This window comes from Sturnira hondurensis, unplaced genomic scaffold (assembly GCF_014824575.4).
Source record: "Sturnira hondurensis isolate 20B ecotype Veracruz unplaced genomic scaffold, ASM1482457v3 Scaffold0020903, whole genome shotgun sequence".
Taxonomy (NCBI): domain Eukaryota; kingdom Metazoa; phylum Chordata; class Mammalia; order Chiroptera; family Phyllostomidae; genus Sturnira; species Sturnira hondurensis.
The window spans coordinates 2,887,656-2,915,416 of NW_028093534.1; the positions used below are offsets into that span (position 1 = coordinate 2,887,656).

The 27,761-nt window shown below is 47.5% G+C and overlaps 1 protein-coding gene and 1 pseudogene across 2 annotated transcripts; one reads left to right on the forward strand and one right to left on the reverse strand.

The window, feature by feature from the left end:
- The first annotated feature begins 1,670 nt into the window (after window positions 1-1,670).
- On the forward strand, window positions 1,671-19,780 carry ARF3 (ARF GTPase 3). Of its 2 annotated transcripts, XM_037030849.1 has the most exons (5): window positions 1,680-1,871; window positions 14,659-14,896; window positions 15,740-15,850; window positions 16,082-16,206; window positions 16,928-19,780. In XM_037030849.1, the coding sequence occupies exons 2-5, from the start codon at window positions 14,749-14,751 to the stop codon at window positions 17,087-17,089; spliced, it is 546 nt and encodes a 181-aa protein (XP_036886744.1). In that variant the 5' UTR covers window positions 1,680-1,871; window positions 14,659-14,748; the 3' UTR covers window positions 17,090-19,780. The 2 variants fall into 2 exon arrangements, with proteins under 2 accessions (XP_036886745.1, XP_036886744.1); XM_037030850.1 differs by lacking the exon at window positions 16,928-19,780 and having other exon boundaries at window positions 1,671-1,871; window positions 16,062-16,154.
- A 6,665-nt stretch (window positions 19,781-26,445) lies between these two features.
- Window positions 26,446-27,083, reverse strand: LOC118976504 (vesicle-trafficking protein SEC22b-like; annotated as a pseudogene).
- Between the last annotated feature and the right edge of the window lie 678 nt (window positions 27,084-27,761).

Genomic DNA, 27,761 nt, shown 5'->3' on the forward strand with positions numbered 1-27,761 from the left:
CACAGGTTCAATTCCTGGTCAGGACCTAGTTTGCAAAGGTCGGTCACTGGTCAGGGAGCCTGCAAGAGGCAACTGATCGATTGATGTTTCTGTCTCACACAGATGTTTTTCTCCCTCTCTCTCCCTCCCTCCCCCTCTCTCTAAAATCAATAAGCATGCGCTCAGTTGACGATCAAGAAAGAAAGAAAGAAAGAAAGAAAGAAAGAAAGAAAGAAAGAAAGAAAGAAAACTTAGTGGATGAAGGCTCTTAATGGCAACAGCCCAGGACAGATACAACTCTCTTTGTTATAAACACATTCCTTGTATTCATCTTTTCCCTCACCATCTTAAATTAGGGTGTGTTTGGCTTTAGATTCTAGGGTTACGTTATTCTCTAGGTGACAATAAAAAGAAAACAGACTGGATTAAGAGGAAGAGACTGGTGAATGCATGCACCAGGGACTGATGGGGATAAGAGGTAGACATAGTGTGGCTATCTACCAGCCTACTTCTTGGAAGGAGACAAGAAAGGCAAAAAAAAAAAAAATCCAGAAAAGCAGTAATTTTGGCTCAGGGCTTAGGGAACAGCCATGTGTCCCCTTATGCTGCTGTGAACGCAGAGGGAGGGCACTTAGAGAATCTTCTTCTGTTCTTAGCATTTCTAGTGCACTTCGTCTGTGACAGCCTAGAGTGTTCCAATGCTGCTTTGCAGGTCTAGACTAGGTGCAGAAATGAGTGTGAGGAAAGTGGGGGTGGGCAGGAATAGAGAAACTTGGATGCAAAGTCTCTCACTTTCCTTGGGGTACTAAAATTCATAATCATCTAGGAACACTTCCTCAAACCACACCTCTGGATATTGGGATTTTTAAAAAAGACTTTATTTATTTATCTTTAGAGGGGAAGGGGAGGAGAGAGGGAGAGAAATACCAATGTATGGCTGCCTCTCCTGCGTCCCTTGCTGGGAACTGTTCTGCAACCCAGGCATGTGCCCTGGCTGGGAACGGAACCTCGGTTGTTTGGTTCGCTGGCCCGTGCTCAATCCACTGAGCTACACCAGCCAGGGCTGGATATTCGGTTTTAACCTTCAACCTTCGCTTTTAACCTTTAACCTTTAACCTGGGCCAACTTCCTAATTGGCCCAGAGTTGTTGCTGCCTTCAGTTTCAAAAATTCATCACTCTCACTTCTCTTCTCCATGGGAAACTATATGTTGATTCAGATCCCTGAGTAACCTAGTCCTAGGTTAGGAGTTGTGCGGCAACACTGACGTAGCAGAGCTCTCAGGGGGATGCTGTTAGCCATGGTTAAGAAAGGAAGGTGAGGTCTGGAGGAGTTAGGTGGACTAGAGCAAGGCCTCTTCACTCATCCTCCAGGTTTTGCCCAAGGAGCCCCGTGGGCTCTCAGCTCAGCGGCTCTCCACTGTGGCCAGCAGGCGGCCCCAGTCCTTAAATTCCAGGTATGGCCCCGGAACTTCGTATTGTCACTTCAGTACCCACTGCTTCATCCTCATTCCCTGGCTCGCAGCTCCAGCCTTCAATGCTCACAGCCTTCAGCCCCCACCACGGCAACCGGCTTCAGCTTTAGCACCCGGATGCCTCTGCTGCAGCCGCTGCCATGGTGATAGGTCTCGCGAGAACTGCCGCTCGCTGCCGCGCAGCTCTCGCGTGATCAGGGAGGTGGGAAGTATCCCGGTTTGGGGGTGGGGGTGCGTCGCGCAGCTCTTGTCACTGTCGCGGCTTCCGGTGCTAGGTAGAGGGAAGGAAGGAGGGAGTCGGGGAACGGGCAAGGGGGGGCAGCAGCCTTGAAATTGGCTGTGGGGTCCGGAGGGAGCCGAGCGGAACCTGCGGGGGCGGAGGCGGCGACCGCAGCAGCGAAGCTTGGGAGCAGGAACAGGTGAGGGGCTGGGGAGGGAACGCGGTTTCTGGTGGAGGAGAGGCTCAGGGTGGGGGCTGAGGATTTAGAGCCCCTTGCTGGGCACTGCCCCGCTTGGGGCTTTGTAGTCCTTCCCACCCGAGAGGTTGGAGAGGGGGCGCTGGGCCAGCCTCACGCCGGCCCCCGCATTTGAAGGACGTGGAGCGGGGGCGGGGGGCGCATATGGATTTGTCCTCCGTCTTGCACAAGGGGGCGACCTGGGCTGCAGTTGGCTCCCTCGCCTGCGGAAGGTGGGCTCTGAAGGGGTCGGGATTGAGGAGGTAGAAAACAGTCCGGGGAGAGGTGGTGCGGGGGCGGTGATAGATGTTTTGTGTCCTTTTCCTGAAAAAGGGCTAGGGAATGCTGCTTTTTTCTTCCCCCTCTTCCCCTCCACCTTAGTAACAGGAGCCGAGAGAAGCCTTGCTGTGGTGACACCCTCACCCTTTATGGGACAAGGGTGTATAGGCGGTTTAGGGAGTAGCCGGCAGGACAAGCTAGTGGAGCACCCCATGGGCACTATCTGGTGGAGGTTGAGCTTTCGGGTCTTGGGAACAGCATATTGGAAGAAGGCAGCAGGTGGGGAGAGGGAGGAGAGGAGGCCGAAGGGGGAGGGCGGGGGTCTGATCTGGCTTGGAGGAGAGAGGTGGTGCCTTCCTCCCTTAAGCAAAGCGGGGGCGGGGCGGTCTCACTGGAGGAGGGAGCGTCTTGTCGTTGGCTCTGAGTTTGTGTCTTCCAATCCGCTTTCTTTCTTTAGGAAGTACCAGGATTCCCGGAACAGAAAATGGAGCCATTGCTTACACCAATGTTTGGGGAAAGGAGTGGGGGTTTGGGGGGAACGGGAGGTGGAGTTACATGTTAAAACCGGCCTCTTGATTAGCAAAGTGGTAGCTCCTCTTTTAGGGGAGTTCCCTTGTTTCTGGGTTGTATTACTGCCAGTCTTCCTCTGGCCAGGCCAGGAGCAGTGTGGTATGTGGTCAGGAGTGAGAAGAAATAGTGAGGTCATCCGAGGGAGAAGTGAAACTTAAAACCTGTTTCTGCTGCCGTTGGATTGGGTCACCCCTGGTCCATGGCATGAAAGTTTTATTGGTAGAGCTGCCGCGGGAGTCTGATTGCTTGGGTCAGTGCAACAGGACAGAGTCTAGTCTCTGCGTATTTCCTTCCTTGTCCCTAATTTGTTGCCATTTTTTCTTGAGCTTGTTGTTGGGGTGTGTCCACTTGCTATGACCAGAGTGGGGCAGTAAGTTGGTCGTTGCACAATCGACTTGAGGGGTTTTCTTTAAGATTTTTAAACTTATTTTTAGAGAGTGAGGAAAGGAGGGAGAAAGAGGGAGAGAAACATTGATTGCTTCTTGCACATATCCCAGACAGGAGCCCAAACCCGCTACCCAGGCATGGGCTCTGACCGAGAATTAAAGGTGGACCTTATGTTTTGTGGGATGTTGCCCAATAACTGAGACACATTTTCAGGGCTAGACTTGAGTTTGAATAACATTTCTCTTAAAGCTCTTAAGAAAGAAGCTGATCCATGGGATTCACCTTTCACAGAATGAATCATTGACCTTGGATTCATCTGGGAAAGAGCCTCATGTATCACATAGTCACATATCTCCTCCCTCCCAGCATAGAATTATTACTTTGTATAGTCAAAATTTTTATGTGCACGTCTTGTTTTTCTAGAGAGACCAAAGTTTTTTTTCTTGAGTGCAGGAATTAATTGGAGCTCATCTTGTGTCTCCCACAAGCCTTTGTACATAGTAGGCTCTCGTGACAAATACAGGATACGAATGCATAGAACTCAACAAAGCTTTTTGACTGCAGTTTAAGGAGAAGGAGATAGCGTGGCTGTTAGGGAGAGTACCTGGAGGTAGCTGAGTAAAGATCCAAAGGCCTTTAGCCTTTTGAATTAAGAAGTCTTGGTCTCTCCAACTTCCTAAGAGGCACAACACAGTCATGGAAAATGGAAACTAAGACTCAAGAAAACCGTTAATAAAACACAGAGTCATTATCTGAAATCCCACAGCTCCTGCTCCACACACCCCTGCCCCCTGTTTTAGGCAAAGGGGTCTCTTCATTAGCTGTAAGTCCTTCAAAGTATCATCTGCAAATTGGAATCCTGGAGATTACGGAGGAGGGAGCTAGTGTATGTATGTGGTGCCTGGCACAGAATTGGTGCCAGTGAGTCGTAGCTGCTATTATAAACTGAATGCAAGTGTAAAGGCAGGAGGCAGAGAGCAGGCTGGGAAGAGTGGAAATGAAGTGTTAAGTGCACAAAGGGTCGTACTGTGTGTGTTCATTTCTGCTGTTCTGTTCTACTGGAGTCATAAGAGGAAATGGACTCAGAGGACAGTGGGCGGGATTTGTTCTTAAGAAGAAGGAACTTCTTTAAAACCAGGTTTGTTAAAGCTGAGTAAATAACTGAGGGAAATTGTGGAATCTGCTTCTCCATATACCTTTACAAATGGATGCCAAGAGGCCTGAGACTCAAAGTATATTGCTGGGTTTGGCATGCCTCAACGTTTTTTTGCAGGTGAATTTACAGGCAAAATGGTACAGTAATTAAGAGTGTGGACCTTGGAATTGGACAAAATCAGGTTCAGATCCTGCCTCTGCTATTACTAATTGCATGATTTTGGTGAAATTACTTGTCCTCTCTGAGCTCCATTTTTCTCATTTGTAAAGAGTATGATAATGATAGTACCTGTTTCCTAGAGTTGGCATGAGAATTAAATGAGAAAATACACACAAAGCACTGAGTATTGTACACAGCACATAGTAAGCCCTGAGTAAATGTTAACTGCTATTAATACTCATCATGACAATGGTCATAATAATGTGAGCACTCGGGGCTGCCTTAAAGGTTTGCAAAAGAACAGCTTACCGCCCGATGTGCCTGTGTAGAGGCATGATTGTTACCATGACTCTCTGGGCTTGTTGTGGGCTTATGAGCAGTGAAATCTTTTTTCAGCATCAGCCTCACAGAGGCAGCTCCTGCTGCCTGAGTGGGAGGTGGAGCTGGAGCAAGGCAGAGGCCCGGAGCCATCAGCTTGGGTGAGGATGCGGGGGCTGGAGAGTAGTGTTCATGTTAAAGTCAGCGTGACTCTGCGGTAATGGTAGACTCTTCCATAAAGGCGCACCCTGATCAACTTAGGCCAGGATTTAGAGCCTTGGGGTCCATTAACTTAGGTCTTGATGAGCATTTCAGCTTCCTCCATTTTCTGGGCCGCTTTTCATTTAATCCTGTCTCTTTTAAACACCTACCTCTTAAGTATGTTTCAGAATGTACTATATATATTAAGGTCCAGAGTTATGATGTCTATATAATTCTGTCTACTATACCTTTTCCATCATCTGTCACTGGTGTAGGTAGAGTGCCCATAAAGCTTTTTGATCATGGAAAGACGTGGGGAACATTTGGACAGAGTTCCACAAGTGTTTGAAGGCTTCGTATTATAGTCTGGGAAAGAACTGAGGTGGGATTCCGTGAATGCGTTAGAGCTTTGTCATGGACTTCTGTCAAGGATCCACTGTACTGGACGGGCCAGAAAGGAAATGGCTGAGATTTCAGGGATCACCGTTATCACCATATTCCTGAAGAAAGGTGAGATGACTTGGTGTCACAGACCTCATGGTACATTTTAGCTGTCTTATTACCGGTGAGGTATAGCTTTTCCTTTATGAGCTTATACAGAAGAGTGTCCAGCATGAATGTTTAAACTTTAACATGATTTAGATGTGATCCAGGAGAACATTTGCTCTCTGTTGTTGTTTTGTACCCCATCCCCCTGCCACATTTTAAAAATGTAATCCAGTGCTACTTTCTGTAAAATCTTACCTGCAGTCTGATACATACAATGGGTAAAAGTGGGGCTGTTCTGGCGGTGGAGGAGAGTCGGGGAGCATAACTAGAGCTTCTCATAGTTTCTCCTTTCCCCCAGGCAGCCTTTGAATCCCATCCAAGGAACCCTAGGGCTCTGAGAAGAAAGGAACCACTTCTTTAGTTTGTCAGATACAGGAAAAGGATTGGAGATTACCTAGAAATAATGCCTTCCCCCACCTCACAAATGTGTTGCCACTATCAGTAGACTGTGCTTCTCAACAATAAACATCAAATCACTAGCTACAGATTGTACTGCTGGGTGCTGGGAACATGAAAGGTGAGTAAGGCATGGTCCGTGCTGGCGAGGGGCTCAAAGTGTAGTGAAGTACTTCCCAAACCTTTGCCTACCATGGCACACACAGAAAATGGTAACAGTGAGACAGACATGGCTGCTTGCAGCGTGACGTGGCCAGCCCAAGGGCTCTATCCACTTTAAGTCCTTCCTAGCCCCGTAGTACTGATGGGATCAGTATCTCCAGCTGTCTGCAAGGTATTCAGGGCGAATTACTTGGGAAGTTGAAGCTCTGGAGAAGGAAGCAAACATGTGAATAAAACATTCTGTGGTAAGTCCTAGAGTAGAAGTGTGTTTGAGGTGATAAGGGATCTCAAAGAGCTCCTGTTCCCCAAGGTAGTCAGTTCCCTGTCATCTTGTGCCCTTAGGGTGCTCTGTAATGGTTGGTCTTGTCCAAGTCCTGGTTTCCTATTTCTTCTGTTTGCTGGCAGCTCCACCTTGACCTATGCTGTGGGAGCAGATTGCAGACAAAGGTTTACTAGGCCTTTAGGCTGACTACTGGTGGAATTTCAGTGATTTGGGGATTAGGAAAGTGTAGTGTTCTCAATATTCAAGCTGTAGATGTGGGTATTGGAGCAGCCATAGAGTATCGGGAGAGGGAGCTAGCTGTAAGCTGGTCAGATTTTAAGAATAGGGCAAACTAAAAGCTTTGGTTAGAGACCAGCACTACCACAGAATGTTCCAAAGAAACAAATGAGTCTAGTTTTTTGTTGTTGTTGTTTTTTAAAAAATACCTGGTCACTTTGATTTGGCTAGTCCATGTATTCTGAAACAGACCGGATGCTCTGTTTCGTCTCCCGTGCTGAGTGTTGCCTGTGGGAAACACTGGAGCCTTCCCAAGGCCTCAGTCATGGTGATTTAGGTCCTTTCTGCTCGTCGTGTGGCCTTCAGCTCGTCCTGTCCTGAGCCGCCATCTTGGAATAGAAGGTGAACTGACCTGAGCCTAAACGCCACTAATTGAGTTAAGTAGAGCCTACTTTTTAAAAAAATTCTCACCTGAGGCAACAATTATCAACGTATATCTAGCCAGAAGAAGGGAGATTGAGAGAGAGAGAAATGTCAGTGGATTGCCTCCCCATGACACTGGGACAGGGGATGGAACCTGCAAACCTAGGCATGTGTCCCGAATGGGAATGGAACCCGCAGCCTTTCAGTTTATGGGACGATGTTCCAACCAACTGAGCCACACCAGCCAGGGCAGGTGGAGCCTAATTTTAGCTAGATTGTGTTTTCATTTATAACAAGGTGTTATCCTTGATTGCGTGGTAGCTAAATTCAATAGGTATCTTTTAGGCCTTATCTTAATTTGACCTTTCTTTCTTTCGCTTTTATTTATTTATTTATTTTTAGACAGGAGGGGAGGGAGAAAGAGGGAGAGAAACATGAATGCTGCCTCTCGTGCATTCCCCACTAGGGACCCCTTGGCTCACACGGTGGCACTCAATCTACTGAGCTGCACCAGCCAGGGCTTAATTTGACCTTTTCTGTAGCCTTCAGTCTCCCTTCCTATTTAATGTTCTTTCCTCCTTGGTATCTATAATATTTTACTCTCTAGATTTTCTTTCTATTTCTCAAGTTGCTTCTTCTCTTTCCTGGCCTCCTTTTCTGCCCACTGCTTTACATGTTGATGTGCCCCGGGTTTCTGCCTTTGGCCGTTTCTCCTCTCTCACTGTACACACAGTCTCTCCAGATGTACCAGTTAGAATGCGTCAGACTCAAACAAGAGGATTCATTACAGCATACAGCAAGAAGTTGAGGTGCAATTAGCCAGACACGAAAGGGCACACGCTGCATGGTCCCATGTACATGGGTACCTAGAAGTGTCAGGTTTACAGAGGCAGAAGTAGGGTGGTGGTTGCCAGAGGCAGGGGGCGAGGAGGGAGTGGGAGTTATTCTTTAGTAGGTATATGAAGTTTCCAGGTGCAGACCAATGAGAATGTACTTAATGCCACTGAGTTGTGCACTTAAAAACAGTTTAAATGGTAGATTTTTTGTATATTTTTTTACCACACACAAAAAATGTCATCTAGGGATAGAGCACTTTCTTGTTTTCTGTTTGTTTTTAATCCACCTGCTTGACAGTGTTGTTTGTGTGTTTTGTTTCTTGCTTTTTAAGATTTTATTTATTTCTAACAAGAGGGGAGGGAGAAAGAGGAGGAGAGAAACGTCAGTGTGAGAGAGAAACATTGATCAGTTGCCTCTCATATGCACCCCAACCAGGGACTGAACCTGAAACCTTGGTATGTGTCCTGACCTGGAATTGAACCTGCATCCTTTGGCTTTGCAGGACAGCGCCCAGCCAACTCAACCACATCATTCAGGGCATTGATGGTGTTTTTAAAGACCCAGCTTTTCTCCTCTCATGTCATAGAGTTCTTTTGTCTGTCCCTTCAAGGTTTCAAGATTACTCCAGCATCACATCCTTCTGTATCAACATCCAAAGGCTGAACAAAAGAACATTGCCATATGTCCTTTTTTAAGCTTGTGGAAAACTTTCCCAGACGCTTCCTGAAGACTTTTCTCACATCCTATTGACTATGACTAGGGCATGACCATTTGTGACTCACTCACTGGCAAGGGACATGGAATGCCCACAGCCCTTAGGCTGATCGGTTTTCATACCCTAGGGCTGGAGAAAGGTGTCTTACACCCCCTGCCCCAACGTCTGAACAAATGAGAGAGTCTGTCCGAAGAAAGAAGGGGAAGAATGGCTGTTGGGTAGGCAGCCGTCCTGGATCATCAGTCATCTTGGTTCTTCTGTGGCTGCTGCTGTCATCAGCACAGATGATTCCCAGGTACCCAGACCAGACTTTTCTGTTGTGCTTCATACCTTTGCACCTCAGAATCAACGTTTAATCCAAAAACAAACATCGTTTCTCTCAGACCCGTTCCTCTTGTTATTTCCTGTCTAAAGACATACCACTGAATCACCCAGGACAGAAACCTGAGAGTCATCTTTGACTTTTCTATTCTTCCTTCCTACGTTTAATCAGTCATTAAATCCTGTGGATTGTGCTGTTTTGGTGTTTCCAATATGTCTTCTCTAGTTAAGAACTTGTGATTTCTCACCTGTATTACCGTATTTCCCCAGTGTTCTCTCTGCCTCTAGTACCCGCCCCCCTTTCCTAAACTGCCAGGATGGTGTTTGTAAAGCACCTATCTGATCATGTTAACTTGGTGTGACCTTTTGAAGCCCTTCATGATCTGCCCCTTACTTACCTCTCCAGCCTCATCACATTTTTTTATTCACCATGCTGCACCCAAGTGCACTACCTCCCAGTTGCATCTGGCTTTTCCTAATAAATGCCATCTCTGACTCAAGTCTTTATGCCTTTCCTTCTGCCCCACTCCCTCTGTGTTGCCTTATTCCTATTTTTCCCTCAGGAGTAAGCTCAGGCGTGATCCGAACATCACGTCTGGAAACCATCCTTTACCCCCCAGCCTTGACTAACTGCTCCAGCTTCCTGTCCCCGTAATACTGTGTGCTCACCCTGCTCTTGCCCTCACACTGTTTGTCTGTAATTCTCTGTTCACTCGTGTTTTCCTCCCATCGACTGGGTTCTGTGAAGGTAGAAACTGTCTTCCTCTTTGTAGCCCTAGTTCCATATACTCAATAAATGTTTAATGAATGGATGGAAGCTGACATCAGAACCGATGTCTTGGCTTTGGGAAATCTTTGAGTTCAGTAGAAGTTGAGATACTAATGTGAGTTCCTATGTTCTGATTACAGTGCTCTTGAGACTAATACTTGGAAAAGTTTACAGAGATCAGTCACAAACCAGCTGCACTAAGGAAACGAAATACAGGGAGACCCTGTTTTTGTTTACTTAAATTTTATTGGTCTGCTCTATTGGCTGTGCTAAAAATAGCATCTCCATTAGCGATATCTCAGTTTGAAAATGATCTGGGAACAAAGCTGCCTTTCAGTGTACCCTTCCTGGCAGCAGTCGGTTTTAGGGAGACGGGTCTTCCTTTCCCTCCACTCATGTAGCCTGGAGAGGGGGAGGTGGTGCTAGATCAGGAATCTCCTCAGAGCTGTCTCAAAACACATGCCTGAGCCAGTTCCTGGAGTCAGGTGGAGGGAGTGTGCATGGCAGGCTGATCTACGACTCTCACAGTCACTTGGAGAATGAGCAGACATGTTCCTGCAACATATAAGCCAGGTGGCTGAGCAGCCAGTTACAGCAACAACCCACCTCTCCTGGTGGTGGGGTCTGGGGGAGACTGGGGACAGTGCATGGTCCTCAGTGAGGACATCCTCAGGTGAAGCTTAAATTGGCCAATGTACTTGATTGAACTCCTGCAATGTCCTACACAGATTGTACTGGGAACACATTTTTAGAGCTCCTGTTTTTTTGTTTTTTTTTACTTTCATATCACTGATAAAGAAGTTTGTGACTATAGCATAGAATGTTGAGATTGCCTCTTTGTTAATAGAGATACTATTGTATTTCATTTTTCATCTTGAGCCACTCACCTTCAGTTTAAACTGCTGATTCCTGGTTTCCACCAGCCCATGGAACCCTGGCATTTTGCCCTGTCCACACAGGGGCACCATCTGTGGTAGAGAAGAGTAACTGCAGGCCATGCAGTGCACAGGGAATCATTCCAGGATTTTTGGGGGGAGTGGGGGGCGGTTTGCCCTTCTGCTTCCCAGAGCTTTTTCTAGAAATGCTTCATGGTAAAAGTGAGAATTGGCTACATGGCCAAAGATTTGTATGCATGGCACACAGCTGAAAGTTGCTCCCATACTGGTGATGGTGGCAGCCTGCTCTGCGATAGCAGGCAGGGACAGAGAAAGCTGAGACAAGAAAACCAACATCCACTTTGGAACGCTCATCTGAATCAAGTTCCTGATTATAGTAAAGAGGAGTCATACTGTCCATTAATTTCAAGGCCCTGGGCTGCCTCAGGGGACACGTGGCAGGTAACTGCTTGGATTCTTCATCAGTTATCCATCAGCCTCATTGATATCAAATGGCTAGAGAAAAGTCTATCCATTGTAGTCTTCTGGTCCTTTCATGGTGTTCTCAAACCAGCCGTTGGGTCAGGTATGTGTGGGAAATGGCCAAGCATTGGCAGGATACCCCCATCAGATTCCCAAACAAAGCATTGGCAGGATATCTAAGCAGCTATCTGTGCTTCACCCACAGATACCAAGTACTACAGGGCAGAGGAGTAGTGTAAGGACGTCCTCAGATGCGGCTGAAATCAGCCAGTGTGCTTGATTGAACTCCTCCAGTGGGTTGGCACTGAAAGGAAGGACAGATACAGGAGAAATATAAGGCATACTCCTTGCCCATGGGAATACACAGTTAAATTGGGAAGACAGGCCGTGTGCAGATTTAGAAAAGAAGAAGAAAACTCCACCAGGTGGTAAGTGCCACGTAAATGGTTCAGAAATCCAGGGCGCATGTGATGTGCCAGGAAACAGAATTAAGAGTAACACTGGGATCAGCTTTTGAGCCAAGACTTTAGCCGGATGGCTTAGTCAAGTAGCAAGCAAAAGGACAGTGTATGCGTGTTCTGAGGTAACGGATACATTTTTAAAAGATTTTATTTATTTTGAGAGAATGGGGAAGAGAGGGAGAGAAACATCAATGTGTGGTTGCCTCTCATACACCCCTCACTGGGGATCTGGCCTGCAACCCAGGCATGTGCCCTGACTGGGAATTGAGTCAGTGACCCTTCGGTTTGTAGGTCAGCACTCAGTCCACTGAGCCACACCAGCCAGGGCTAAGGCAACTGATATTTTTCAGCCACTGCTGCACTCATGGTTGGTAAGTATTTAATCATCAATAGTTTCAGTCATGAAGGACAGGAAAATAAATGCATTGTATAAATTCAGTTCAGAAATTGGGCCAAATTCCATTACCCAACCTTTATTTATTTTTATTTTTATTTTTTAAAAGATTTTATTTATTTATCTTTAGAGGGGAAGGGAAGGAGAGAGGGAGAGAAATATCAATGTATGGATGCCTCTCATGCATCCCCTGCTGGGAACTGGCCTGCAACCCAGGCATGTGCCCTGGCTGGGAATGGAACCACAATCCTTTGGTTCACAGGCCCGTGCTCAATCCACTGAGCTACACCAGCCAGGGCCCATTACCCAACCTTTAAAGCAAAGTAGCATTTGGAGTGGAAGGAAAGCCTACCTGAGCAGGAGACAAGATGAAAATTAGGAAGACTTGAGGAAGGTTCAAGTTTCTGGAGGTGATAGTGGCAGAACCAGCAGCATGACTACCACCAGTTGCCAAGGTTGGTGGGATCTGATTCTATTAACCTGGGCAGGTGTCCCCACCTGCCTCAGAAATCCTCGGGAATCTGGTCTGCCCGGGTGTGTGGAGGTAGGATGGGCAGGGAGGAGGGCTAGTGGGTGGTTTGGCTGGAGTGGAACCCTGAGGTTGAGCCAGGTCTTGTCCCTGGGGTGCGAGCCCTCTGGGTCAGGGGCAGGGCTCATCTGGGGAACCCGCTGGGAGCACCACGCCTGGCTCATTAATGAATGTCTGGGGAAGCCTTTGAAGATGAAACATTCCATAAGCACTCACTGTTTCTGTTTTTTGGGCAAACTAGTACTTTGGTCTCCAGGGACTGTTGATCTGGCCCCTTTGTACTATTCTGGAATTTGCTGCAAACTGAGAATAGGGGAAAAAAACAAATGAATAAACTTGAAATAGTTTTTGAAAAAAACAACTAAACTCCCACCAAACCCCCATGCTTTAGCTTGTAAATAGGATTCCTCCCTATCCACTTTTCACAATCTTGGGTTTGGGTACAGTCTGTCTTGACCTGTTCCTGCACCTGGTGGTGGTGGTGTGTGTGGTGTGTGCGTATGTGTATGTGTGTGCGCGCGCGCATGCGCGTGCGAGTGTTTCCCAGACTCTAGAGAATGCCAGCCCTGGCATATGGTGATTGCTGAATAAGGTGCCCGCTGACACACGTCTCCTGCAGGCACAGAGAACTAGCTGGCAGGTGTGATTCTGAACCCTGTCTCATTGTTTTTAAGATACATTTCTGGGCTGTCCTGTGTCATAGAGAAGGGAAGGAAGAAGAGAGCGAATAAATAACTCTATGATGCTGTCTGTTGGGAGCAGTGGTTGGGGTGGACATTTTGTACTAGTGGTTCTCACTGTTCTCTTCATTTTTTCAGCAGGTGTTTGTTAAGGGCCTACTATGTCCCAGGCATAAGTATCTGATCTGAGTGTGCTGCTAGTGAGGTCAGTAGAGATCCTGGGAGTTAGTTTAGTTGTTCAACTACTGTGTGCTGGGCACTATTCAAGGTACCAGGAACACAGCAGTGAACAAAATAGATAAGGAGCTGACATTATAGTAGGAGGAGAAAAACAGTGCGCCAAGAAACAAGTGCGTGATGTGTCAGATGGTGATAAATGCCGTGAAGAAAAGTGGGATAAATGGGGTAGAGAGAGTGTGTGTTTTTATTTAAAAATCTTTTATTTTTTTCATTACCGCCTAGTCCCCTTATACCCCCCTATGCCCCCGTGAGTGTGTTTTATAGGTGGTTATGGAAAACCTCTTTGATAAGGTGGCATTTGAACAAGACACCTGAGGAAGTGAGGGAGTACTCCAAGAAGGCTGTCTGGGAGGGGGGCATTTCAGGCAGAGTGAATAGCAATTACAAAAGCTTTGAGACCAAAAAGTGTTGGGGAATTGAAGTGGAGTAAGCAAAGAGAAGAGGAGTAGGAGATCTGATGAGAGAAACGGGGAATGCAGATCGTGCAGGGCCTTGCAGGACGGCTTTCAGTTTTACTGAAAGGAAGATAACGAAGCCAAGAGAGGGTTTTGAACAGAGGAGCAGCATGACCTAATTTTGATTTTAAAATAGACTGAGAGGGGTTAGGGAAGAAAGCCTCAGTGCAGGTGGCCACGGGGAGCAGCTGTCGTCAGACGGGCTGTGGCAAGCCTAGGGTCTGCGTGGCTGAGGGGTGAGGGGTGGTCTCTTCCCACCCATCCTCAGCTCTCTGCACCACTGCCACGGCCAGCATTTCACAGAGTGGGAAGGATGAGACCTGAGGCATGCTGTTTTCTTCCTCATTCATTGCAACGTGTAGAAGGAAGGTGGAATTGCAGAAACAGGAAGACCGAGCAGTCTCTTGATTAGAATAGAGAGCACAAACCTTAGGAACCTGGCAAGCCTGAACTTTGTTGGGGGTCTCAAAAGAGCCACTCCTCATTCCACTCCCCCCTTTCCCACCCTTTCCAGAAGTTTCAGGGTAATGTTGGAAGGAGGTACATTAATGATGTTGCAATACCTTGGGGTATACTGTAGATGTGTCAGAAGGGAAGGGACTTTAAAAAATCACCTGTTTTAACACCCCTCTGTTCACAGGTACAGATATGGACAGGTGAGAGAAAATTGTCCAAGGTCGACGTAGATTGCCAGCCGAGCAGGGGTCCTGAGGGTTCACTGCTTTGTCTCTGCTCCCAAAGGCTCAGGGTGTGTCTGAGTGGGCCTTAGTCTTCATAGCCCCCTCAGACTCCAAGTTTGTTGTGAATGGACTCCAGCCTTGGCTTTGACAAATCCCATATATATGAAATCCTGACAAGCAGATGGTGGCAATGACTTTACATTTCTTTGCTAGGATCACGTCCTCCATATCAGGAACCAGGCCAAAACCAGATTGCCACTGCCCCCACCTGGGCCCTGCTGTCCTCAGAAAGCTGCTGTGATCATGGGTAATATCTTTGGAAACCTCCTCAAGAGCCTGATTGGGAAGAAGGAGATGCGCATCCTGATGGTGGGCCTGGATGCCGCAGGAAAGACCACGATCCTGTATAAGCTGAAACTGGGAGAGATTGTCACCACCATCCCCACCATTGGTAAGGGCATGGCTTGGATGTAGGTTTTCATGCCAACAGCTGAGCCAGGCAGGGGGCCTGTTCCTAGATTCTTCCACTTGGCCACCAGGCAAGTCCATACAATTTGGGGCTCAGGGAAGGATGGTTATTTAGCTTACTAGCAGGTACTGGGGCTGCTCTTTGCCCACTACCCTTTGCCCACCTACCCTGACCTTCTCTGATGGGGGAACTTCTGCAGCCTGGCACTCAACAGTTGCCCTCAGGTACTGAGCTGGTTTGTTCTCTGTTATTTGGAAAGCAGGTAAAGGGCTTTGACGTTCTTGCCAGAGGCCTGTATTTGCTTCAGTTAGATCCTCAGTGGCCCTGAATCTGGGTAGGACGTGCCTGTGGGAGAAAGAACATTTGGCTTGTGGATGGGGCTCCAGATCATCATCTGTAGGTGGTTCTGCTTTTGGGGCTCCAGGAATATAGCTCACTTCGTTTCCTTCACTCTGCCTCGCAGGCCCCAGTTCTTAGCTGAGGAAGACTCTGGTGGCCAATGTACCGGAGTGGGGCTGAGTCATTCCTTTGTAGGAGGGAGAGCCAGAGACTGAGAATGAGTAGGGAAGGCTGGTTTGCATTACTCATGCAATCACGAACCTCCTGATTGGCTCCTCTCATCCTCTTTCACTTCGTACCTTAGTTTTTCTTTTTGGCCTTTAGGATACAAGATCAATGAATACCAGGTCTGAGGAAGCCTTAGCTTTCTTTCCCTTGCTAGAATCATGGCCAAGTTTGGAGGAAACAAATCAGCCCATTGCGGCATCATTTGCCAGCCTGGTGTTTGACTTCAACTAGCCATTGCCTGTTTATTTTTTCCCAAAGGGTTCAATGTGGAGACAGTGGAGTACAAGAACATCAGCTTCACAGTTTGGGATGTGGGTGGCCAGGACAAGATTCGACCTCTCTGGAGACACTACTTCCAGAACACCCAAGGTATGGCATGTGAATTGCCTGGGGACACAGGAGCTGGTTGGGTGTGAGCAGAGTGTGGCTGTCATTCTTGGTTATGGGCAGCCAACCCTGGGCCTGGTGCAGCTATTATGGGTGGGAGAAGAGGAAGACATGCTGCAAACATTTAGAAGATATAAGGAGGGTGTTCTGTTTTGGTGGTGGGGAGGGAAGTTCATCTGTCGTCTCTGTGCAGCCCACACTGTGCCTCCCTAGGGTTGATATTTGTGGTCGACAGCAACGACCGAGAGCGAGTGAATGAGGCCCGGGAGGAACTGATGAGGATGCTGGCGGAGGATGAGCTCCGGGATGCTGTGCTCCTTGTCTTTGCAAACAAACAGGTGAGGTTTTTCTCCACCCCTGGATTTGAGAGAGGGCAACCTGGCCTCAGAAATTAAGGTCCTTAGAGCTCATTGTACAGGAAGTCCTGTGACTGTGCTCTCAATTTTGAACGTGTGGGAAATGGGATTAGTTGACTTTTTATGCTCCTTTTCTTGTTCCCCACCACAGCTTTAATTAGCAACATTCCGTCTGTGGGGATTGGTGTGGTAGACATCACCTCAAATCCCTTTTTCATCTGCCCTATTGTCTACGTCTGGGGGATTGCCCTCCCTCCTACTATTCCTATATTTGGTTCTCTCCAACCCAGTGGCATGACTTCTTTTTTTTAAAGAATTTATTTATTTATTTTTAGAGAGAGGGGAAGGGAGGGAGAAAGAGAGGGAGAAAAACATCTGTGTAGTTGTCTCTTGACACCCCCTACTGGGGACCAGGCCCACAACCCAGGCATGTGCCCTGACTGGGAATCAAACTGGTGACCCCTTGGTTCGCAGACCAGCGCTCAGTCTACTGAGCCACACCAGCCAGGGCTCGAATGACTTCTGATGTCTTAGCTCTGGGGTTCTGGGAAGTCTAAATCCAAAGCAGTTCCTTAGGATCTTGTGGGTCCCTACAGTGGAGGAGGAAGAGAAGGTACTGATACACATCTCGTTGGTAGTGGCAGTTCTAGAAGCCTTTGAAAGATCCTAAGGATCCTTTTTGTGTGTTTCCCTTGTGCTCCAGGATTTGCCTAATGCTATGAATGCCGCTGAAATCACAGACAAGTTGGGCCTGCATTCTCTGCGTCATCGCAACTGGTATATTCAGGCCACCTGTGCCACCAGCGGGGACGGGCTATATGAAGGCCTGGACTGGCTGGCCAACCAGCTCAAAAACAAGAAGTGAGAGCCAGGCAGCCCTATCCAACCACCCCATCCACCCCTGACATACCTACTGTCTCCCTGCCCAGCCCTCCCCCTTCCTTGCCAGTGTGGCCAGGGCCCTGGGGATCACGTCCGCATGCCCAACAAGAGCCTATCTCTTCTGCCTCCCCCCTTTCCCTTGTTCATGACTAGTCCCCAGTGCTGTCCTGATGATGAATCATTCCAATTTAACAGATTTAAAACAAAACATGGTTGTTACGGTTTCATGGGGTGCCTCCCCCCTCCTCTGAGGTTCAGGAAGTGGGGGGAGCAGTCTGTCTTTTTGCTTCGTTTGGCTCTGATTGCTGTGTTCTTGGCATCTGAGTCCCTTCCCTCTCCCTACAGGCCCCTCTCCTACCATCTTTTTTTCCTTCTCCACCCTCTCCCTGTTCTACGTGGAAATTGCACGGGCCTCTCTTTGTGTGCGTGCATGTGTGCGCGTGTATATACATGTATAGAGAGATACGTATGCAGGGGCCGGGAGAAGGGTGGAGGGGGTGGAGTGCAGCTCAGGGCTGGGAGCCAGGACACTGCCCATTCTAGCCTCTCACCAGCCCCTCCTGTGTTGGTGAGATAAAGGGAATAACGTGGAGGGAAGGCTGCCCCAGTCTTACGCTGGTTCCTCTCTTTTCTGCAGGTAGGTTTTCCTGGATGATAGGACAGATGATGGATTTTCCACCACCATCTTCTTTGTTACCTCTCTTCACCCTGCTTAGGGCAGAGGGTGGCATTTATCTCTAGATGACTGTTCCCAAGGAGATGCCATTCTGCCCTGCCTTGTTAGTGGGAAGGAAAGAGGAACCCACTCACTCTTATCAGCTCAGAGTGTTCAGCCAACCCTCTCCCTCACCCTTAGATCTGTCCCTCGGGAGCTTGGAGGGAAGATAGAGCTACAAGACCACGTGGTGTGTTTGGGTCCCAGGGTACCAGGGGAGGGCCTCAGGTTTTCCATTTCCATCCTATTGTTTCTTAGGAGAAAGTGAGGTACGAGTTGGTCCTGTTCCTGCCTCCCGCATCTTTTCGACCCCCAGTCTTCTGATCCTGGGGGCTAGGTGGTTCATCTGTCCTTCGTCAGAACTTTCCTCATCCTAGTAGTCCCAGGCTGGCCAGGTGGTTGATTGGAGAGTGGGGTAGCATAGCAGACCTCAGTATCAACCCTTCTGTTTTCCAGTTTTCTTTTCCTAGTGCTGAAGGGTGGGAGTTTCCTATTGTTTCCAGGCCCTCAGACCATCCTGCTGTCCCTCCCAACTTCATCCCAACAGCCTTCCCCTGCGCTCCTCACCCACTCGCATAACCGGATCTGTGGGCTGGAGTGGCGGTACTAGGACTCCGAAGCGGGCGGTGGTGGTGGTGTGGTGCAGTGATCTTCAGGGTCCTTCCCCTGTTATCAGTACTATGTAGTTTTTCAGAAGCTGCTGCTACAGAGTCTCTCTGTGTACAGGGGGTCCTCGTCCCTGAGGTCCTGACTTCTGTGGTGTCTGAAGCCTTGTCTTTTCTCTGGGCTCCTGTGTATGCTGACTGCACCCTGAGCTCCAAGATGGTTGCCCATACCTTTCTCCTAAGGTCAAGGCCCAGTGCCCCCCACAGCATGGCTGAGGGACCCCTTCCCAGAAGGGCTGTCCCAAGCCCCGCCCCATTCCACGGGGCCAGGCTTCCTGTCACTTTTGTCTACAACAGGCAGATTAGTACCCCTTGCTCCATCCTGACTGAACTGTGAAAGAGAAGTTCCAGGGTTGTCTCCCTCAGTGCCAGTTCCTTAGTGATGTTTTACTTACCCAGGATGCAGTGGGGGTGTGCAGTTCTCTTGCTCTCTAAGCTTTTGTGTGTACGTATATGTGTGTTTGGTGGTGGGGAGAAGTGGGGTGCTGGAGCTTCTATTTCAACATGTATTCACGCCCCTGACCCCACAGATGCTTCCTTCTCCCTTTTTTTTGCCTGTCTCTCTCCCTCAGACTTTTTTTGCTCCTGCTGCCACTCTCCCTGAACTCTTCCTTTGCCTCCTGACTCACTCAGTGCTGTTGCCCATTCGTCTCTCCTTCCTTGTTTCTTTCCCACTTAGAATTCCCCACTCTCTGTCTTTGTGATTGGTGAGGACTTTGCCTCTTCTCCCACCTCACTCCTCTGGCCTTCCCTAGTTAGATATCAGTCCCAAATAGATTTTCCTCATTTCAGGCCCACCTCTATCTTCTTTTGGGGGCTCTAGGGACCAATGGGTCTAAGAGTATTAGGAAGCAGCCTTGGAAGTTGCCTTGGTGCTGCTTAAGATATGTCCAGCAGGGGGCAGTAAGTGATCTTGCTAGTATCCCACCCTAGGCCCTTGGCAGGGGTGGACCTTTCTACATTCCCATTCACCTAAAAGTTCTTTTGGGATCAGGTGTTTCATTCCATCGCTGCCTACTCCCTCCCTGCGTTTCCTCTGGTGGGTTTAACTTTATGCTTTCCTTTGTTCCAGCCTTTCTTCTCCCTGGGGGCTCTCCCACTTCTCCCCCAAAGTTTGTTTGTGGTGTTAATAGTGGTAACTGCAGTTCTGAACTGGTTTTTCTCTTCTTTTTTTCCTCCTCTGGAATGTAGACTGTATACATTGAATAACTCACCTTCTCTCTCCTTGCTCCATATGTGGGGTACGCAATGACTGTGACCACGGTTGGAAATTAAACATGTTTTATGCAGCTTCGGCACAGACCTTCGTCCTTGACCTGCAGAGGCTATGGGGCAGTGGTGTGATGACGAGGGTAGTTCTGTCTCTGGTCCTCTGTCCAGACTGCTCCTTCAGCGGATGGGTACAGGGCACTTGAGGAGGTGCGGTGCAGGGAGCGAGCTTAAGGAGGAACAGAAGCTCATTTCCATGCTGCTTTCTTCTTCCCATCACACACCAGTGGGAGGCCTAAGTGAACTGGGCACCAGAGTGGGAGGGCATTGTGATTCTGTTGCTCAATTTCTAAAGGGTTTAACCCTGAACTTAGCCATGTATATCAGCTGCTTAGCCACATTCACCACCTGTTGGTAGACTTTGGGGACATCAGTGGCTAGAGGGCCCTGAACTCTGAGTGTCTCATAGCACCTCCATTCTCAGACCTCCCCAGCCCTGTGCATCAGGTGTTTCTGGTTGGAACAGGGTCCTGTTGTCCACAGATTGGAGTCCCTACATCTGTTTAGTTCTGGACTTAGGTAGCGAGTAAGCATGAAGAGTTAAGTTCTGAGTTGTGTAATGAACTTGATCCTCCTTAGAACTTATGGCCCTGCATCCCCTCTGTGTCAAGCATGTGGTTCCCTGTTGTCAGGATTGCAGTCTCATCCAGAGATTCCACAGACTTTTGGGGGGGGAAACCTTTTTCATACAGCCTTCGTCCTTCCACCCCACTTGTACCTTCTTACTTCCTTTCCTGCTGCTGTTGTCTGGCTCCAGGTGAAGAATGGAGTGGTGCCGCCCTCGGATGGGTAAGGTCCCGGTGAGCCAGGCAGGCGTTCCCCACTGTTACCACTTTCTTAAGTTTGGAGGACCGAGGCCTTCCCATCCTGGTGCTGTGGGAAAGGGAAAGGATTTAGGCATATGATGAGTCTGGGAGCCCTGACTCAGTGTGAAGTGATGACCCAGTGTGAAGCACATTATTTATATTCAGTTCCCTCCCTGTTCCAGTTCTCCTATTCAGACCCTCTCCTGAATAAAAGACCCTCTCCTAAATAAGCCATCACCTCAAGGGCCAGTGCATCTGCCCTTATAGAACCCTTAAACTACTACAACCAGACATCCCTTTATCAATCCCATGAACTTGAAACATCACCTGCTTACACTCAAAATCTGATGCTACTTCTCCTTTCAGGCTCCTCAAAAGTCCTACTTGGTGACTGAGGTTATTGATAAGCTAGGAGTTCCTTTTCCAAGTGCTTCATTTATATAATGAATAGATAACCTTCTACAGCTACAACCCCTTGTAAGATAATGAAAATGGAGAGGATATCAGCTGGATGTCCCTTTCCCCTGAACAAACTGGGAAAGAGGATAACCTAGTCCCGTCTGACCCTGAGCACTCAGTTTAGGGTTCCAGGAAGGAGGTGGCGTGAGTCTTCCTGTGGCAGTTACTTAAACCTTCTAGCTTCTTTCGGGGAGTCACAGGGGAATGAGGTGGGGACTTAATTTGGAAGGTAAATGCTTAGCACCCAGCTCTTAGGACAAATAGCAACTCCATCTTCTCAGAACATGAATAACACTTCAGTCATGACTTGTCAGGGGACCTAGGCCAAGGGTCCATTTCAGGATCGTCCGGGCAAGGGGGCTTCCAAAATGAGCCTGGAGAAAGCCAATGGAAGACCTTGGATGGGTCCAGGTGGGATGGAGGACAAAATTGTGTGCAGTGATGGGGAGAATGAGTATGGGTGTGTCTGAGTTTCTCAGACTGGAGGTATAAGGCCTGAAGGCTCTGGAGATTCACTATATCACTTCTAGTCCAAGGACACAGATTGGTCAAAGCAGAAATTTGACAGATATTTATCTAGAACCTTCTTTTTCCAGGCCTGTGCTAAGGGTGGAGTCAATCTACTGTACTGAGGGAGAAATCTGGGAATCCCTTTCTGGGATGTTCTGGAATCCTTAGTGGACCACGTGGGGCAGTGACTCTGTGAGGGGTCTTCTGCTGCTGTTTAGTTCAGGGAGGGGTTTCTGGGCAGGCAGCCATAGTGCTGAGAGCAGCCTCTTTTCCAGTTCTAAAGGACGTGGAGGTAGGCGGGCCAGAGTCCAGTGTCTGCTTTCTAACCTGGTAATTGGATGGATGGTGTATTGGGCTGGTCCCTGGGGAGTGATAGGATCCAGATGCCTTCCTTCCTCTTCAGGTTTTTGATTCTTACTGGGTTTCCTGGCCCTGTTTGCTGGAATGGGGGTAAGGATGACCCTGAGTTCCTGAGAAACGGGTTAGGGCTGAGGAAATCTGAGCCTTGAGAACAGTGAGGGGGCAGCAGGGCCACTGAAGGCAGTGGTTGGAGATCTGAAGGGCAGGGACATGAAGCAGGACTCTTCCCTGGCAGGGCTCAAGGCGCTGAGTGTTCGCTTGTGTGTCACTTGGGCCACAGGCTGTAGGAGACAAGAGTCTGGGCCCTAGGAGCAAATCTGGCTTCTGAACTGGGTGTGGTGGAGTAGAGAGGGCACCTAAGGCAGGACTCTGGCCATCTGTGCCTAGAACCGAGCAGTTCTACCCATGCACCCTTCTTCCCACCACCCTCCCTCCGAACCGGGTGTTGAGAGCTGTCTCTGAAGAGGTGTGCCCAGTTAGTCCAGGCTCGGTGGGCTGTTTCAGGATGAACTTGCCTACCTGGCACCCTCCTCCCACCCACCTCCCACTTCCACTGTTCCATCCCACACACTGTTAAGAGCTATCCTAGGACAGAATTGAGTATGAGGCCTTTTAAGTGCTGGGGGTTACCTTGGATCCCTGAGCCACAGGCATTTGAGTGCTAACTTCCAAGTTCTGAATATAGGAAAGAGGAGTGCTCCCTTGGCTTTGGGTAATAGATAAGCAATGGGGCGTCTTGTTTTTCACCTGTGCCAGATCTTGCATTGAAAGGATGATTCCTCCCTGGCTTGGAGAGCCACCGGGGAGAGCAGGGAGGGAGAAAACACTTCATTCTTGGGTGGATGAGTGCATGGCCATACCTGAAAAGAAAACATCTAGTCAGCTAGGGTATGCATGCCCTTGAAAATATGGCATCCTACTTTGAGTCCAGATTTGCATATGCTGACTCACAGGCTTTTTATTTATTAACAATGTGCTTAAAATAAACATTAAAAACATTTAAAAAGCAGTGCCTTGCTTACTGTTTGGCACATAGGCACTCATCTTTGATGAATGAACATCACTATCCTTAACCAAGGTGGGCATGGTGGGTACCCCATGAGTTTTGGAAAGCAGGGAGCGGTGGTAGAGTTTTCTCTACTTGCTGACAGAGACACCTTTGAGGGTGGAAGCCTTTCCAATAGTGGTTCTCTGATTAAGTTGTCTGTTCGGTCAGGGTTGGGCCAGAACCGGCTCATCTTTCTCTGTCATTCAGGTGCCTCCTAGTTTGATCCAAGGAGAAAAGGCCTCCTGTGCAGCCCTCTGTGGGTGATACTGTCTTAGTTTTGTCCTTGTCATTCCCGCTCCCACCCTCCTTGCTTGACCCCCCACTTCGCCGCACTCATCAGATTCCCAAACAAAGCCTCAGACCTGGACACTAGTCTTCCTCCCTCATGACACCATCCCAGTCAGCTGATATGTACATCAGTACAATATGCACTGCTACCCCCTTGCTCAGAAACTCTCAGTGGGTTCCCACTGCCTCAGTCCGACACTGAAGGCTCCCCACAACTACTGCAGCCACTGGGGTAGCTGGTCCCTCTCCAGCTCCCTGTCTGCTTCATGGCTAAATCCTGTACTCTAGCCATACTGATCCATTCATTTCCCCAAATGTCTGGCTCACTGCCTTTATCTCATTTCTCATTGTTTAAAAATACCACTTTCCTTTAAAATCTACAAAGCCTGTGACTTCTCTAATTACAAGGACTTTTGTTCTCCCTGGTCTGGCTCCTTTAGCTCTGTTAGCACAGCTCATGCAGTGCCTCCCACACATTCCCTTGTATTGCTCTATAGTCATGTGCCGCTTCATAGGCTATCTGGTATAAGCTGTCGCTCCTAGGCTACAAGCCTGTGCAGCATGTTACTGTACAGAACGACACAAGATTGATTCAAGCACAAGAGGGGATGATGCAACCAAAAGACATGGTAAACAGGAGAGGCTGCTGTTGGGATAACATAGTACACTGTTTTACAGCAAATGTTTTTTGTAAGTAGAAAGAGCACACTAAAATTATGAGAAAGCCCTGGCTGGGTAGCTCAGGTGGTTAGAGCATTGTCATGATTTGCTGAGGTTTTGGGTTCAATCCCCAATCAGGGTACATACAAGAATCAACCAATGAATGCATAAATAAGTGGAACAACAAGGTTGGTGTTTCTATTTCTCTCCCTCTCTCTCCGAAATCAATAGTTTAAAAACTATAAAAAGTATAGTATAGTTAATACACAAACCGGTAAGTCATTTATTACCATGTATTACGTACTGTACATAGTTGTACATATGCTTTTACATGATGGGGAGTGCGGTCAGCTTGTTTATATCAGTGTCACTGCAAACACGAGGTAGGCACTGGGCTGTGACATCAGGACAGCTACAAACCTATGGCATCACTAGGCTATAGTAGTTTTTCAACTCCATTAATTAATTTTGCGAGCCTGTCATTGTAGGTGTGGTCCTTGGTTGACTGAGACATCATGCAATGCAGAACCACATATCTTCTTCATTCATTTAATAGTTGATTTTAAATTTTTGAAAACATTCTGAGTACTTGTTTCACTGCTGACTGCTTGGTTACAGTGTGCAACTCCCAGTGCCCAGCTGCCACGCCCCCTTCTACGGAAGCACCGCAGCTGCCCGCTGCCCCAGTGTTTCAGCCTCTCATAGGCTTTCATTACCGACGTCATTCCTTAGGGACAAGCCTTGTAGGGGGTTAAAAGAACTTATACTCTATTAAAAAAAAGTAACTTCATATTTCATGCACAAAATGCCAACTGGCAGGTTTAGGTCCAAAATGGAAAAAAATTTTTTTCGTTCTAGTTCTGTAAGTTAATAGGAATAAAATCAGCATTTCTCTTTGTGTTGTTATAAGGAACAGAATTTTTTTCTCTATCAGGAATCAAGAGAAGCTTTGATGACCTCATAGTTATGAAATTACTTAATTAGTTAAAAGCCCTTTCCAAAGATTTTAAGAAGAAGTTGGCTTGTTTACCTGTACAACTTAAAAGAAATATTTGCAGTATTTGTAGGAGTTAGAGGTGATACTGCAGACCCTTGTGACAATATTTAAAAGACAATATTAATATATAAATATTATTTATATTTAATATTTTCTTCCATTAAAAAATTCTATCTCAGCCCTGACTGGTGTGGCTCAGTGGGTTGAGTGTCATCCTGCAAACCAAAGGGTCTCTGGTTCCATTCCGGGGCAGGGCACGTGCCTGGGTTTCTGGCCAGGTCTCCAGTTGGGGGCATATGAGAGGCAGCTCACTGTTTCTCTGCCTTTCTTCCTCCTTTTCCCTCTCTCTAAAAATAAATAAATAAAATCTATCTCAGAAGGTAAAAGGAAATCCCCACTATCCCTGAGCAAAAAAGGGGAAAAATCATAGGTAGTTTTATTTGTTAATAAAAGCCACTGTGAGTTCTGCAGCTCTGTCATTCTCAGAGAATTTCTGTAAACGGAAGCAGGTGGGAGATGCTCTCAGAGTCTTCAGATACACGTATGCAGTAGTTTGAGTAGTCACTCTGCACAAAAATTTTACACAGCTGACTTCTCCACTTTGATATGTGAGACTGTCCCGAGAGGATATTTGTGGGACATGAAACTACTGGGCCACAGTTTGCTAAGACATGGAGAATGTTAGCAGATTGTAGTGGGAGGAGAGAGTGGGGAATCCGCAGTGGAGAGAGTGAAGGAGGGCAGGGTTAAGCTGTAGTTAGGAGCTGGGCCTTTCTTCTTGTTAAGTCTTGGAAGGCAGTGTATGCTGTATTTACTTATTAATATAAACCAGGTGCTGAAAAATAAAATTAAGAATGTCCTAAACTAAGTCTTGGAAGGAATAAATGACAGCAAGCATTTTAGCTTCTTAAGGAGTGCTATAATGTCTTTTCAAGGGATCTTAATATAATTCATTTAACCCTGCAAAGCAGTTGCGTAATAAACTATAAAAGGAAAATAAGAAAGGTTAACTTCCTACAGGGGCCAAGAGGCAAGATCTTTGCAGCACAGCAATTAACTTTCACGTACCGGAGTCTATTAAAAGGCCGTCAAAGAGTCAGATTACTGAAAATCACAAATGTCACCAACCAAAGGAATGTTGACTGACAGTCAACAACCTTCCCAGAGGTCTGCCTTCTCTGAAGGAGTTCCCAGTGTTGCTAGCACAGGTTGGTTAGGTTGAATCTCACCGATGGCTCTGTTAGTGAGTGAGGATGCCCCAGTCAGCGCTGTTTTACAAATGAAAAACAACTGGGAGAGAGAAAAATATACTGTTCCCTAACACATGGCGTAGCCCCTAGAGAAAGCCTCTGCCCCGCAAAGAGACTTTTACCTAGGGTTAGGTTTTATTAGATGAGGTGTGTAATCTTTCCTTTCCAGGATATGTCTTTTCTTGCAAGGTCCTTAGAGGCAGAAGTTACACTTGGATTTTAATACACATGCATCTCTGTGAGCTCCGCTTCCTGAAAACATACACCTGCTGCGTTCTGGGTTCTCTTTTGCCAGCGACCGGCCCCACTGCTTTACAGCCATCAAAACCGCTCGGACACTAGTAATGTGATGAAAATACAGCTACTGCTGCAAGTTTGGCACAAGTGGACCGCATGTTGAGGACTTCGCATCCTGGTGGCATTTCTTGGACAGCTTGGACAAATTGTTGGCCTTTGAATCCAATGCTGAAAGTACTCATCCTAACAGTTTTTCGGTATTGGCCTCCATGAGCCTCTGCATATCTTGGAATTCAGTATTGATGGAGCCTAATTTTCTCAGAGTGTCTGTCGATGTGGAGCTTCTTGGTTTTGTGAATGTAGGTCTCCAATGCAATAAAGTGATGGGGTCTAGACAACAATGGGCAACTTTTCCCCACGCTGTTCATCAAACTGAGTGTGAATCTAGCCGGGCAAAAGCCAACTTCTTAGGCCAGGTAGTTTCACACAAAACCAAATGACACACCCCGTGCCACGTAATGCACTGAACAGACATGGCGCCAGCTCCCGCGGTGCCTCTGTCTGGTAGGGGGCTGCCCATTCACCTTTCTGCAGAGCTGCTTAGCCCGGCTCCAGTATTTGTGAGGGTCCTGAACAGACTGTTTGTCCTTCTGTATTGAGGTGGCCAGTGGGAGCCTGTTCACCACTTGGGCGAACGTTGTGAGTGACAACATCTTCACAGGTTACAGGCTAATTTAAAATTTTTGTAACCAAAGTCATTTTTCTTATAAAACATCCAAGCCATATATAAATATACTGCAAAATATGTGAAACCTGTTCCCTTCTACTCTTCTCCCAGCCCCAAAGAAAGGCAACCACCCTCAGCTATTTGGTGTGCATCCTTCTAGTTCCTTCTCTAAATGTACTACACATTTGGAGAGAGGTTAAAATGTAAAGGGCCTCATCACATTCATTATTCTTGCTTTTAAAAAAAGGTTATTTTTAGAGAGGAAAGAAAGAGAGGGAGAGAAACATGGATCAGTTGCCTCTTGCGCACCCCCAAGTGGGAACTTGACCAACAACCTAGGCATGTGCCCTGAATGGGAATTAAACCAGTGACCTTTTGGTTTGCAGGACAACACCCAACCCACTGAGCTAAACCAGTCAGGGCTATTCTTGCTTTTAAAATATATATATTTATTTGAGATAAAGAAACATCGATTTGCTGTTCTACTTATTTGCACATGCATCACCATGACCAGGGATCAAACCCACCACTCTGGCTTGTTGGACAATGCTCTAATCAACTAAGCCAGGGCTACTCTTGCTTTTTTAAACATAAGAATGTATACATTTGTCTTAAGAGATTTTTCATATTAGTGTAGTTAGGTCTTTGTGTCTCACAGTTTTTT

Coding starts and splice junctions, on each gene's coding strand:
- ARF3 (XM_037030849.1), top strand. CDS start 14,749: ATGGGTAATATCTTTGGAAACCTCCTCAAGAGCCTGATTGGGAAGAAG. Junction 14,897..15,739: donor CACCACCATCCCCACCATTG/GTAAGGGCATGG, acceptor TTTTTCCCAAAG/GGTTCAATGTGGAGACAGTG. Junction 16,207..16,927: donor TTGTCTTTGCAAACAAACAG/GTGAGGTTTTTC, acceptor CTTGTGCTCCAG/GATTTGCCTAATGCTATGAA.